Source organism: Rutilus rutilus (assembly GCF_951802725.1).
Source record: "Rutilus rutilus genome assembly, chromosome: 11".
Lineage (NCBI taxonomy): Eukaryota > Metazoa > Chordata > Actinopteri > Cypriniformes > Leuciscidae > Rutilus > Rutilus rutilus.
In genome coordinates, this window is record NC_140216.1 from 5,302,553 (window position 1) to 5,315,571 (window position 13,019).

Sequence of the window (13,019 nt, forward strand, 5' to 3'; positions counted from 1 at the left end):
GCTATCGATAACGTTACACTGACACAACTTAAGTTAATGCTCTGAATTCGCAGCTAATATCAAATCCATAACTTTTTGATCAAGTTAAAATTTCCAGGTCAACCACAAATAATCCCACTACCTTTTAATATCATCCGATAACTAATTCAATGCCGATTTGTTGCTTTGCCCACTTACCACTTCAAGACCATCTGTAAAACATTGCCAGATCAACGTGCGAGACGAGTGAGTTGCTTGAACATACACAGCAAAGATTCTAGAGCGCTACGCGCATAGCTTTGATACACAGACACCATATTAAGAAAAAGGGGCGGGCTGATGCTGACCGATTTATTACACATCCAGAAGAATACATTTGAGTCGTTATAGGCTCTGGTATATTATGGAGCATAATAGGAATAAAGTTGTGACAAAAAAATTATCAGGGAGGAAAAATCTGAGGGGGCACGTGCCTCACTTTGAATGGGCATGACGCCACTGTTTACAGCAGACGACTATGTCAGTGTGTGTTCTCAGTAGCCACTAGCTGCTAATAGAGTCTAGTCAGAAATAACATTACCTCCAGGCAAATGCGTTTAGTGCTGCGAGTGCTGGTGGTTCCCGACGTTCCTGGCTTTTCGTCGTCATCGTCTGGCAAGGAAAATACTGAAGGAATTGCGTTTTTCAAAAGCGCGGGTCTCTTCAATCCTAAGGGGTTAGGCTCAAAATCTTCGGGCTTGAAATGTAAACTGCACACCGTCTGATTTTTTAGTGCTTCAAGTGTTGTGTCCTCACCGAACTTAGGGTTATTGATAGCCCGTAGCCACTTTTTGCACAAGTCCGTATCTTTCGGGAATCTGTGAATACTTACTCCGGGTATTTTCCTTGTTCTTGAACAACATCCCGGTACTATGCAAGTGCACACCATTTTGTCACAAAAACAAGTATTAATTATATCGCAAAATAACTCTTCACAACAAATTGTGCCAAATAATTTCCAATCGGTAGAGTAGAGGAGAGCTCAACTATAATCCACATTGATGGGCGGAGTAGTGGGAGTGGCCTGCGGAGCTGATCATTGCAATGCACTATGGGGATTGTTGTCTACAGTCCACAAGCTCTAAAAAGTTATTTTCTGCCTTTTATAGACCCAAAAGGACCCAAAAAAAAAATAAAAAAATTTGATACTATTCTACTACATATATGACCCACTTTCAGTACACATTCATGTCTCCACGGGTGGAATGACCCTTTAATGATCACAATTAAAGTTTTAATTTTATTAAATTGAACAAGCGCAACATTTAGCATTCAATCAAATATTCTAAAAGATGTTTTATTAAGAATAATGTTATTTCAACATAATATCTCGTTATTTCGACATAATATGTGTGCGTGCAACAAGCAAGAAGTGCATTTGTAAATCCGGTGACGCGTGCATTGATTTTTATTAATAAACTTCTGACAGTGTCGACTCGGCTGCAGAGATGAAGTTGACGATCGCCATCTCCGTAGTGAGCGCGCCTATAGAGAGAAATGCACATAATGGATTACATAATCAGAGAGTAGCCTAGCTTTTTTCTTTCGTTTTAAATTATTTCGTTTAAAGACTATTCAAGCTTTGTGTATTTGATGTATTTCTCATGTCTGTGTGAGGCATAGGCTGAGTTTCGTTAAGTTAGGATGAGATGCGCTCCAGTTAACGTGCAATAAGTAAGTGACCGCGCGGACGCCTCCATGATTATATTAACAGGCAATTTGTTGATGAATAAAATGTATTAAAATTAAGATACAATTTATACAAAACAAAATTCACTTTAAAGAAAGGCTTTAAACAGTTGACATTTTCACAAATTCCAGTGTCCTTCCACACCTCCATCCCCAGTTTGCAAGGAAAAGAAACAAGCACTTGAGCCCACTGTAGCTGTGTGCAAAACTCACACATACATAAGATTTGTGGAATTCTATGTATAATAATCATGGATGTACTGTTTGAAGATTGACAGGGAGAGGACCAGCATACTATTAGTACTGCACTTACAGGTTACAAGCGTCACACGGTTTTTTTTTCTTTTTCATTAAAAGGTTTGAGTACAATCGGTAAAAAAAAAAAATCAAAAGTTAGGAACAACACAGCACATCACAGTCAAAAGTGGGTATTGAGGATCAACTCCTGCATATTGTACATTTTAAACACAAAGGTTATTTCAAATAATATCTAAAGAGTACAGCACATTCACAGTTCATTAGCTGTGCGAGAATCACAGTTCATTTTCTTCCTCAAAGCAGAGAAATGTACACTTAACTTATAAAAAAAACAACTTGACTACTACCATCCACAGAGTAAATGTAATCCCATGCTGTCTGGTTTAGATTTCGTTCGTGTGAACATCCATACGCAGCACAAAAGTCCGGTATCATCATCCATGAATTCGAAGTACAGGCGGAGATAGCAGGTTACCTAGCTACTTCCTATGACATGACCCCTGTTCCAAGATGGCGGCGGTTTTGACGCATGTTTAGAACCCCAAGGCGACATCAGAGCCCGTCTACGGAGAGCCTTGGCACTCCCTATTCAGCCCCATTGTATTGATTTTGGTTGCAGTTCCATTAGAATTCCACTGGGGGTTATCGCGAGCGAGTGCAGACTGAATGGGAGTCAATGGGGCTATACGGCTAAATGTGTCTCTTTCACCCGATTGCCGTTGAGAAATCTCAGATTTTATTATAGGCTTTGTAAGTTCAACATAGGTTATAGGTCGAAAGTTGAATGAACGAGTACTTATTTCTTTACGATTTCTTACAGGTTGAGTTGTTGTTGCCCATAACACGCTAGCATTCTGCTAATGACGTCAGCATTCTGACGTCATTGACATTTTAAAAGACTTTTTAAACCAAATAAGTGGCTCTAAAAAATCTAACACCCAGCAATGTGTAATTTCTTTGCATCTCCTTTCGAATACAACATTCAAATTACTAGACAAAAAATTATATCCTGAGAAAAGTGGATTTTGAGGGTTTTTCGCCATAGACCTCCATTCATTCTGCACTCGCTCGCGAGCGCCCCCGCATGGACAGAGACGTGTTACTGCAACCAATCCAGAACCCAAAAGTAAGCAGAGAGTGCCAATTCTCTTCCTATTAGACATTCTCTGGCGACATCTAGTGTATATATCTATGATGTAAATGGATAATGGTAGCATACTAATCCCAATAAGTGACAAAATGCTGCAAACATTTTCCTATTTACATGTTGTGATCTGTATAGTCACAGCGTGTACAAATAACAAGGCTATATGAGACAGAGACCATTTTTAATCGTATAAATACTGGGAACTATATTCTCACTAGGCGTAGGAGCACAGCTAACGTTACTTGGGCGGAGTGATTAGCGCAGCACACAAGACGCTCTGTTGATGGTTCCGTAAACAAAACAAACGTGACTAACTAGCTAGTAGCGAACGTGACTCGTGATCATGGCTGACTTTGAGGAATTGTCAGAGGAATTTTACTGTGTATCAAACCAAGATCCAGAACCATATAGTTTTGAGCCAGAATACACAGACGAGGAGTTACAAACTTTGGAAGATGTTCATTAGCAAGTTGAATGTTACAGTCCTGAGAGTTACATTTCGCGCCGCTCATTTGTTATTGAGCGATACAGTGTGTTCATGACAACACAATAATAACAATAAAGGGGATACACGGAGCCCCTATTCACGTAATAGTGTCACTACTAAGGTTACATTACAGCATGGCACTGTTACAGTATGGCTAATGTTAGTCATCTCAAAACATAACGGAACACTTACCGTAGCAACAGGTGATCCAATTTGTCCTGTCTTTATTATCGATGGGATGGCTGCATCCTTTAGCACACGTTTCATGGTCCGTGTGGCAACTTGCATTTTTTCAAAATAGTCGTCTATAGTAAAATGTTCAGAGCAAACGAAATACTTCTTGATGATGTTTACAGGTGTGTTTGGTTCTATACCCAGAACAAGTAGCCATCGATTCATCAGGTCAGCGTTTTTGGTTGGAATTCTATGAAACATCATGGTATTACCTGGTCTCCCCTGTTTATTGTCGCAGCTCTTTACAATACAGCGAACACCCATGATTGTAAACTATAAATTTACTATCTAGTAATTACTGACTCTATTACTCCAACTCTGAGCGAACTCTCTGCTCCTCACCACAGGGCGTCTCGTGTGCTGCGCTAATCACTCCGCCCAAGTAACGTTAGCTGTGCTCCTACGCCTAGTGAGAATATAGTTCCCAGTATTTATACGATTAAAAATGGTCTATATCTCATATAGCCTTGTTATTTGTACACGCTGTGACTATACAGATCACAACATGTAAATAGGAAAATGTTTGCATTATTTTGTCACTTATTGGGATTAGTATGCTACCATTATCCATTTACATCCAGTCTTTGTGCTAAGCTAGGCTAGCGGTGGGTGCGTCAAATAACACTTACAGAACGCACAGAAATGAAAAGGGTATGTATGGACTTATCTAACTCTGGGGGATACTGTGAATAAGCTAAAGTCCCAAAAAGTCGGAGTGTTCCTTTAATCCAAAGCATAGCATTACAAAACTTTTAACAACCGTTTTTAATAAAACTAAAAAGTCAAGCAATTTGAACAAATTGTTCAGTAACTGTAACACTGCACGATCTCACTATACTGCTTAACTTTACATGCATAGCTGCTACCTTTGTGTGTGGTAAACACAGGCTGGGCACAGCTGTTTTTTTCAGTTTTCGACGTATCTTTCCCGTACCCGGTCTGAAGTCGTCTGGTGAAAAATGCTCACTGCACAATGTCAGTAGACGGGCGAGTTGAAGAGGTAAATCAACATCTCGCTGAACACATAGCAGCCATAGCTTTAGTCGCTCTGGATCGTTTACCGGGAAAGAGTAAAAGTGAATCCTTTCAACTGTCGGCGTTGGTAATGCACTTTTACGTCGCCTTGGTTGTTTTTGGCGATTAGGACATCCGCGACATGCACACTTACGCACCATTTAAAAAAAAAAAAAAAAAAAAAAAAAAAAAAATTATATATATATATATATATATATATATATATATATATATATATATATATATATATATATATATTTTTTTTTTTAGCAATACCAAAATACAAACAATGTAGAATAGCTTGAATACAGCGTGCGTCTCCCTCAGACTCGGAGCCTGCAGCTACAGTCCCACACGCGATATTTTTTTTCCCCAGGATGGCAGGGGAAGATTCATGAATATTCATTAGGGAAGTCATCCCTGATTGGTCTGATGACCTACCCTCTGCCCACCCCTAAACCTAACCGTCACTGGGGGTCTGATGACCTACCCCCTAACCCCGCCCCTAAACCTACCCGTCACAGGGGTTAAGACCAATCAGGGATGACTTCCCTAATGAATATTCATGAGTCTTCTCCTACCATCCTGGGAAAAAAAATATCGCGTCCCGCATTCTCAGACCCCTCGTTTTTCGAGACAGCGCCTCCTATCAAATTGGATCGGATAAACATGTGAAGAACTTCAGCCGAAACGTCAATTTTATTTAGCGAATCATACTCATTCGATTTCTTTTTTAATCAAACTACTTTATAGCTCATCGATACACCAACATATGAATAGTCCATATGTTTTTTCGCCTTTTTTCCCCGAAAATATTTTGATAGCTAACGTTACCCTTTAACCTTGGACTTTTTGTAGACAAGCCATTGTAAAAATGTGATTAAAATTAGTTGACATTAAAGTAGACCAATTAAATACATTAAGTGTGTTAATATCAAAGAATGTCATCAATTATTTAATCAGATTTACCGTTTGACTTTTTTTTTAACTACCGGACCTTTTCTCCTAAAACTATAAATTGAATTAATTAATGCTGGAGTAATTATTTTACTTTATATAATTCATGTAGACTACTTAAATTAGTTCTTATAAAACGTAAGTATTAAAATGAATCAATATTAATTTAACTGTGATATGAAGTTATTGCCAGCCATTTACAACTCATACAATTGCCTAATAATCAAATTTACTATGCCTTCACTATGTATTAACCAGTCTATGGTATTAACATGTGAGCTATTATTATTATTATTATTATATATTATATATTATTATTACACAATATTTTTGACAATGGCATTCTTGCTAACCCACTGATGTCACATGGACTACTTTGATGATGTCTTTATTACCTTTCTGGACATGGACAGTATACCGTACATACATTTTTAATTGAGGGACAGAAAGCTCTCGGACTAAATCTAAAATATCTTAAACTGTGTTCCGAACTTCCGAAGATGAACGGAGGTCTTACGGGCTTGGAACGACATGAGGGTGAGTCATTAATGACATAATTTTCATTTTTGGGTGAACTAACCCTTTAAATCTATGCGTATGGCAGTCTGCCGGAAGCTAGATATTTTAGTCGATAAAGTTTTAAATATGGATATTTTCTTACATGAATGCATCGCTTCACTTCTTAAGGCCTTTATTAACCCACCGGAGCCATGTGGAGCACTTTTATGATGGATATAGATGCATTTTTATGGACTTCAGAACAGAAACAGCCATTTACTGCCATTATAAAGCTTGGAAGAGCCAGGACATTTTTTTTTTATATTACTCTAATTGTATTAATCTGAAAGAAGAATGTCATATACACCTAGGATGACTTGAGGGTAAGTAAATCATGGGCTAATTTTCATTTTTGGGTGAACTATCCCTTTAAAGATGGGGATGTATTTACACAGTTTTGTTTATGTCAGCCATTCTGTCAGCCATTCAAATAAATTAACAATGTAACCTATTCAAGACCTTTATTAACATTGTTTCCATAATTCACAATACTATCCTATAATATAAAATAGTATTTAATCTTTACTAAATGAAAAGTAAATTTGGCCAATTCCATACAGAAACTTTGGATAATAATAATAAAAAAATAAATAAAATAAAAAGTCAACAACACTCATGTTCTTCAAGCTGCTATTTTATTTTGAAAAATAGTACAAATATGTTTGTTATTGCATTCTTTATCAATCCTTTCAACACTGTTCAATATTAAGTTGGTTTAACGTCAAGACCAATGACAACATTTGACGTTACGGGACAGAATTATTTTTTTTGGGGCGAATATTTCCCTTAAAATAGCAAAAAAAATAAAATAATGGAATGCAAAAAAATGGAAGATGACCAAAATGAAAATAAGACAACCGCATAGCAATCATCATCAGATTTTGGAATTGCGAAAAATAAACAATATAATGTAAATCAATAGATTATCATAATTCATTGTTAAAGGGACAGTTCACCCCTGACAAATCTGTCATCTGTTTTCGTAACCTCTCTTGCCTTGTTCGATCAATAACAGCAGGATAATGAGCCTTTTCTCTCTCTCTCACACACACACACCTCGGTTTGTTGCCCAGGCACAGCGGTTGAATTCAGATATCGTCGAGCTGGTCCTGTGAGATCGTCCGGTGAAAAATGGACACTGCAAACCCTCAATGCGCGGACCGATTCAATGGGTGAGTTTATATCCCGTTTGAGAGCGAGCAGCCACAGCTTCAGTCTCTCTGGATCATGCAGCGGCAATGTGTGGAAAATCAAACTTTCCTCCTGTGACGATGCCGTTGGACGGAGTCTAATTGCTTTCTCTCGGTTGAAACATCCAGGAAAAGCGCACACACGTACCATTGCGAAAAAAAAAATATATAATTGCGATCTACAGGGACGCACTGCTACGCGCAACGTAAAGAAGCTATGTTTGAAGAGAAGCGGAACGAGACTTGAAAGCTATTGCATGGCACTAGATATCCGTCTATTCCTCTCATAGAGCTGCCTTTAGGAGGCTTTGAGGCGCACGAGTCACGTGGGCTATTGTTATGGGACTTACTGGAGCTTGACAGCCGCTGTCATCATCCACTTGTCGTATGGAAAAGGTGGAGCAGCCTGAAACTCTTCTTGTGGCGGTTTACAAAGCAACATATGGTGCATTTCCGCCACCTACTGGATTGGTGCCGCAGTGGTTATAACCCTGAAGATGATCGACTTAAAGGAGAACTCCGGGCAATCTTTAAGTTAATCTTGATCGTTAGACCTTTGTGAGTACTGTCTATAGAAAAAAAAAAAAAAAAAAAAACGAACCGGATCGGTGCTTGCAACACGGAGCCACTACAGCTAATGTCCAGAGCTCCCACTCAGCTATAACGGCAGCTATGGGGGGATATACATAAAGGGTGTCTTTGTGCCTGTTAACAGACACAAAATGCAATTAAAATGTCTGTCCAACATGAACAGGGCCCTTACATGACAACAAGATGCGTTCAGCAACTTAGCCATTGTTTAAATTCACGTAAAATAGTGTTTTAGACGGCTAGCTGAAAAGCCTACTGAACAGGAGAGCGTGTGCTGCATCGAATGGGACATTGTCATGCCACAGCTTGAAGTTTGGATAGCGCAGACAATGGGACGACAAGTTATAATTCATTGTATCATGCAATGCAGTTTTTTATATATAGCCATATACAAATAAAGTCAAATAACTAAATTAATGTATCGTTACTTTAACAACCACCACATGCCGATTCCACTTATTACCTTCTTGTTGTGTAAAAGCAAGTTGGGCACAGCTGTTGATTTCAGTAATCGTCTTGTGTTTGGTTGAACTGGTTTGAAGTCGTCTGTTGAAAAATGTTCACTGCACAACTTCATGTTCTTAACGACTTTAAGCGGTAAATTAACATCCCGCTGAACTGCCAGCAGCCAAAGCTTCAGTCGCTCACGATCTTTCAATGGGAAAGAGTGAAAGGTAAGCCGTTCATTTTGCGGCATTGGTGAGGCACTTTTACGTTTTCTCGTTAGTTTCTCACGATTCTGACAACCAGGAAATGCACACTTTTTAACCATTGTAAAAACTACATCGTGACCTAAATCACAATCAGTGTCGAATTCAATAGCTTACATACATCTTCCTCTGCTTGTAAACAGACCGTTTTTGCGCTTCCGGTGTGGTGTGAACAATCGAGACCGAGCTTAGGACCCAAGCAATACGATTGGTTCAAAGCACGGTTTATGGGTAATCGCTTTAGTGCCTGGTTACAAATAATACAAAATCACTTTATTATCCACCTTACATTTTTTAACATTTAAAGATAAACCTGAAGCATTAGAAAATATATTGAGACAATCTATAACTTTTTTAAACAATGGCTAAGTTGCTAAACGCATCTTGTTGTCATGTAAGGGACATTTTGACATTTTAATTGCATTTTGTGTCTGTTAAGAGGCACAAAGTCACTCTTTATGTATATGCCCCCATAACTGCTGTTTTAGCTGAGTGGGCGCTCTGGGCATTAGCTGTAGCAGCTCCGTGTTGCAAGCACCAATCCGGTTCGTTTTCTTCTTCTATGGACAGTAGGCTACTCACAAAGGTATAACTATCAAGATTAACTTAAAAATTGCCCGGAGTTCTCCTTTAACTAGCGATTTACTTTTATTCTATGCCCCATATACTAGCGTTATAAGCTAATCTGTTTTTAGAGAGAAAACTCTTTACATTCGATTATCATGAAAACGCATCCCAGAGAACGATCGATTCAGTAACCATGTGTTAATTAGTTTGAATTAATTAGGTTTAGGCCCTAGGTTTATTTTTCACCGTAATTGTCCTTTAAACTGGGTTAGTTCACCCAAAAATTAAAATGATCCCATAATTGACTCAACCTCAAGCCATCCTAGGTGTATGACTTTCTTCTTTCAGCTGATCACAGTAAGATATTAAATAATACCCTAGCTCTTCCCAGCTTTGTACTAGCATTAGAATAGTGCTTTAGTTTTCAAAGCTCCAAAAAGCGCATACATTTATCATAAAAGTAATCCATATGACTCCAGTGGGTTAATAAATGCCTTCTGAAGCCAAAGCGATGAGGTTTTGTAAGAAAAATATCCATATTTAAAACATAATAAACTATAATCACTGGCTTCCGGCAACGGTCGTGGGAGTTAAAGGGTCATGAAACCCCAAAATAAATTTTTTGAGATGCAAACAGATACAGGCTGCACATTACTGAAAACATGATCCAGCACTGTGATATGCACATTTATAATCAAGTCTTCTTCAAATGAAATATAAAATAACCCAGATAGCAAAGGTACGTCTCTAAGATGTCTGCTAAAGATCGCTTAATCTGGAAAACATCTGTTGCGTATAAACATCTTAGAAAAAGCAGTTTTGCATACATTCATACATTCATTTTCTAAATGTCTGGGTCATTGACGAATAAGGTGTTAACAATAAGATTTTGTGGTTTGTACAATCAATTAACACTGTTTTTTGTCATTTTTTACAAGATGGAAAAAATGTGTCACCAAAAAAGTCATTCGGTTTAACCACTGATTTAAAAAGTTAAAAACTGATTTGACATTGATGTTGAGATAGTATATACCATAGAAGAAATATTAAATAAAATTATCACTGATCTAATAAATATAATCATTTATTGGACTACTCTAAACACTCCAACATATTCAAGTAAAACATTGCACAGGGAAAGGAGAAAAGGGGAAATGTAAAAAAAAAAAAAAAGAGCCTTATCTTCTTTATATTTGTATTATTGTAGTTCCTTTAGTTATTAAAAACAATATTATTCCATTTAAATATTTACTATATCGGTTTTACCGAATGACCTTTTGACACTTCAGAATCTTTAAAATACCTTTATATGTAGTAAAATATAATTAAAACCTTTTGGATTCAGTAAAAGAGATCAAGTTGTACTACCTTACATACTTTGGATGTTATACATTTGTTTTTTATTATTATTATTATTATTAAGGCCTTTGAAAAAAAAAAGAAAAAGAAAAAAAGACCCGTCACGTCATTGACCCGTCTATTTAACATCTGACAGGAAAAGTCTTGGAGACATTGCAGATGAGTAAACTAAAAAAAATAAAAAATCTACAAAAAAAAAAAAAAAAATGCAAATGCCTCTTTAAGATGCAAATGCAGACATCAAAATATACAGCAAACCGTGACTGATCATGACCGCAATGACACGAGGAATTATTCTGATACAGTGGACAAAAAAAAAAACACACACAAAAAAAAACACACATATTTTCATACACTGACAAGAAAACTCAATGCATCAAAAATATTATGAAACATACATACATCTGCTCGCTGTAAAAACATCGCCGACGCTTCTACAGCGTGATCTAAAATGATCACTGCATGCACACTCTCCTTTTTACCCGCTTAGAAAAGCGCCACGTTTTATTTTTTGTGTCACCATACTTGGTCGTGTAACTGTATTTAAATAGGGAAACCGTGGAGGTGTTTGGTCGCTTCTAACTTCATCTCTGTTTGGTCCCTAATGAATGAACTTGGCTAAGTGAAGCGCTATCAAAGTGTCGCCGCGCGCCAGAGTGATTGAGTGCACGCACGCACTGAGACGAGGGAGGTATGCATCAACTCGTCTTTGTTAAGGGAATAACATAGTTTAATATAAAAAAATAAAAATAAAAAAAAAACGGTGGAGTAGGCTACGTTCCTTTAACCGGGTTGAACTCCACTCAAGTTGGATTAGCTACTGCCACTTCCAGGACAACCAAATACCATGCAAAAGGACACTTACAGTGTTGCGTGATGATCCACTTTGTTGTGTTCGTGATTTGAGTATTGTCGGTGTGGCCGCATCCTTTAGGCGTAACGTTAATCCTGTGGAGGTAACGTTATAGTCCTCCTGTGTGAAATGCTCGGAGCAAACACGCCACTTCTTCAGAATCTCCACCGGTGTTGTTGTGTCCATGTTCAAAGCAGCTAACCAAGGTTTCCGCCGTTTGTGGTGAGTTGGAATTTTGTGAAACATGACGGCACTATATACCTTCGGCTTGTTATCACAACCCTTTACGATGCACGTTATAACCATGATTGTTCACAAACTATCTTCCTACAACCTGATACTTCGTCATCTCTGCTCAAACTACTACTACTGGTGCAGGCGTGCAGGTCACGTTGGTTCTATTGACGGAAATGAGAGGGAGAGGATTTTTCAGGAGTGATGATATTACTGCGCCGAGTCGATTTGCTCCCAAGTGCTATTCCGCCATACATTATAGTCTTTTTATCCGCTTAGAAAAGCGCCACGTTTTATTTTGTGTCACCATACTTGGTCGTGTAACATTTGTTTTTCCACCCCAACTTTTCTTTGCCACCTCTTTTACACTTCAGTTCCATTCAACCCCTTCATTTACGTTTTACTCATCTCTACTCTGATGTTGATATAAGGATCCTTTGCCCGTTTATCGGCTTCCTCATTCCCCTTTACCCGACATGAGCTGGAACCTGCACAATACTAAAGGACAATTCATTTTGCGCCGGAATTGTCCTTGCTCAATTTCTCCAATGCTACAAAAACTATACAAATCTACAGTAGTTTTGAATATGGTAATGAAAAAAACGTTTGCCATTTTAAATTTTACTTGTGACTGCATAAAAACAAACGGTGTTTCATGATGCGCCCTCCCGCAACCTACCTGTACACGAACACGTTATCAGCCAAATACTAGTAAACAGCTTTACAAATAGAAAGGACACATACAAAGACGTTGTTCACATACCTCCGTTGGATGCGAAAACACCGGCACAGCTGATGATGTCAGTACTATGCGATCCACTCCTTGGTTTATAAAATCCTCAGGGGAAAAATGATCGCTGCAGACCCTCCTCAACTTTAGTAAGTTTATGGGTGTGTTGATATCCAGCCGAAGAGCAATCAACCATAACTCCAAGAGAGAAGGCTCATAAATTGAGAATGCGTGAAAACTCACCACTCCCGGATGAGTTCGCGCGAGCATACGTAATTGTTTTCTTTTACGTCGGTTTAAACATCCCGGATAAGCGCAAATTAGTACCATTTCTATTAGCCGTCTAACCTATAATTTCTGTTCTGTGTAAACACGTGCACGCGCTAGAGATCACTTCCGGCGCTTGCGCAGACTAAGCCAGAA

General features: G+C 38.2%; 1 protein-coding gene across 9 annotated transcripts in view; it reads right to left on the reverse strand.

Annotated features, from left to right (window-relative positions):
• LOC311299878 (zinc finger MYM-type protein 4-like) overlaps nucleotides 1-13,019 on the reverse strand; it is a gene marked incomplete at its 5' end in the record, with an annotated part of 37,198 nt that overhangs the window by 21,896 nt on the left and 2,283 nt on the right. The window contains one exon of one of the 9 annotated variants that reach the window (XM_084423786.1): nucleotides 12,630-12,926. The exons of 2 other annotated variants lie outside the window; for them this stretch is intronic. In XM_084423786.1, coding sequence (XP_084279912.1) covers nucleotides 12,630-12,926 — 297 coding nt within the window. Of the gene's footprint in view, nucleotides 1-177; nucleotides 278-559; nucleotides 1,009-4,699; nucleotides 5,011-7,418; nucleotides 8,460-8,606; nucleotides 9,042-12,629; nucleotides 12,927-13,019 lie in introns of those variants that run through there. 6 more of the 9 variants (XM_084423785.1, XM_084423788.1, XM_084423783.1 and 3 more) reach the window with 6 other exon arrangements.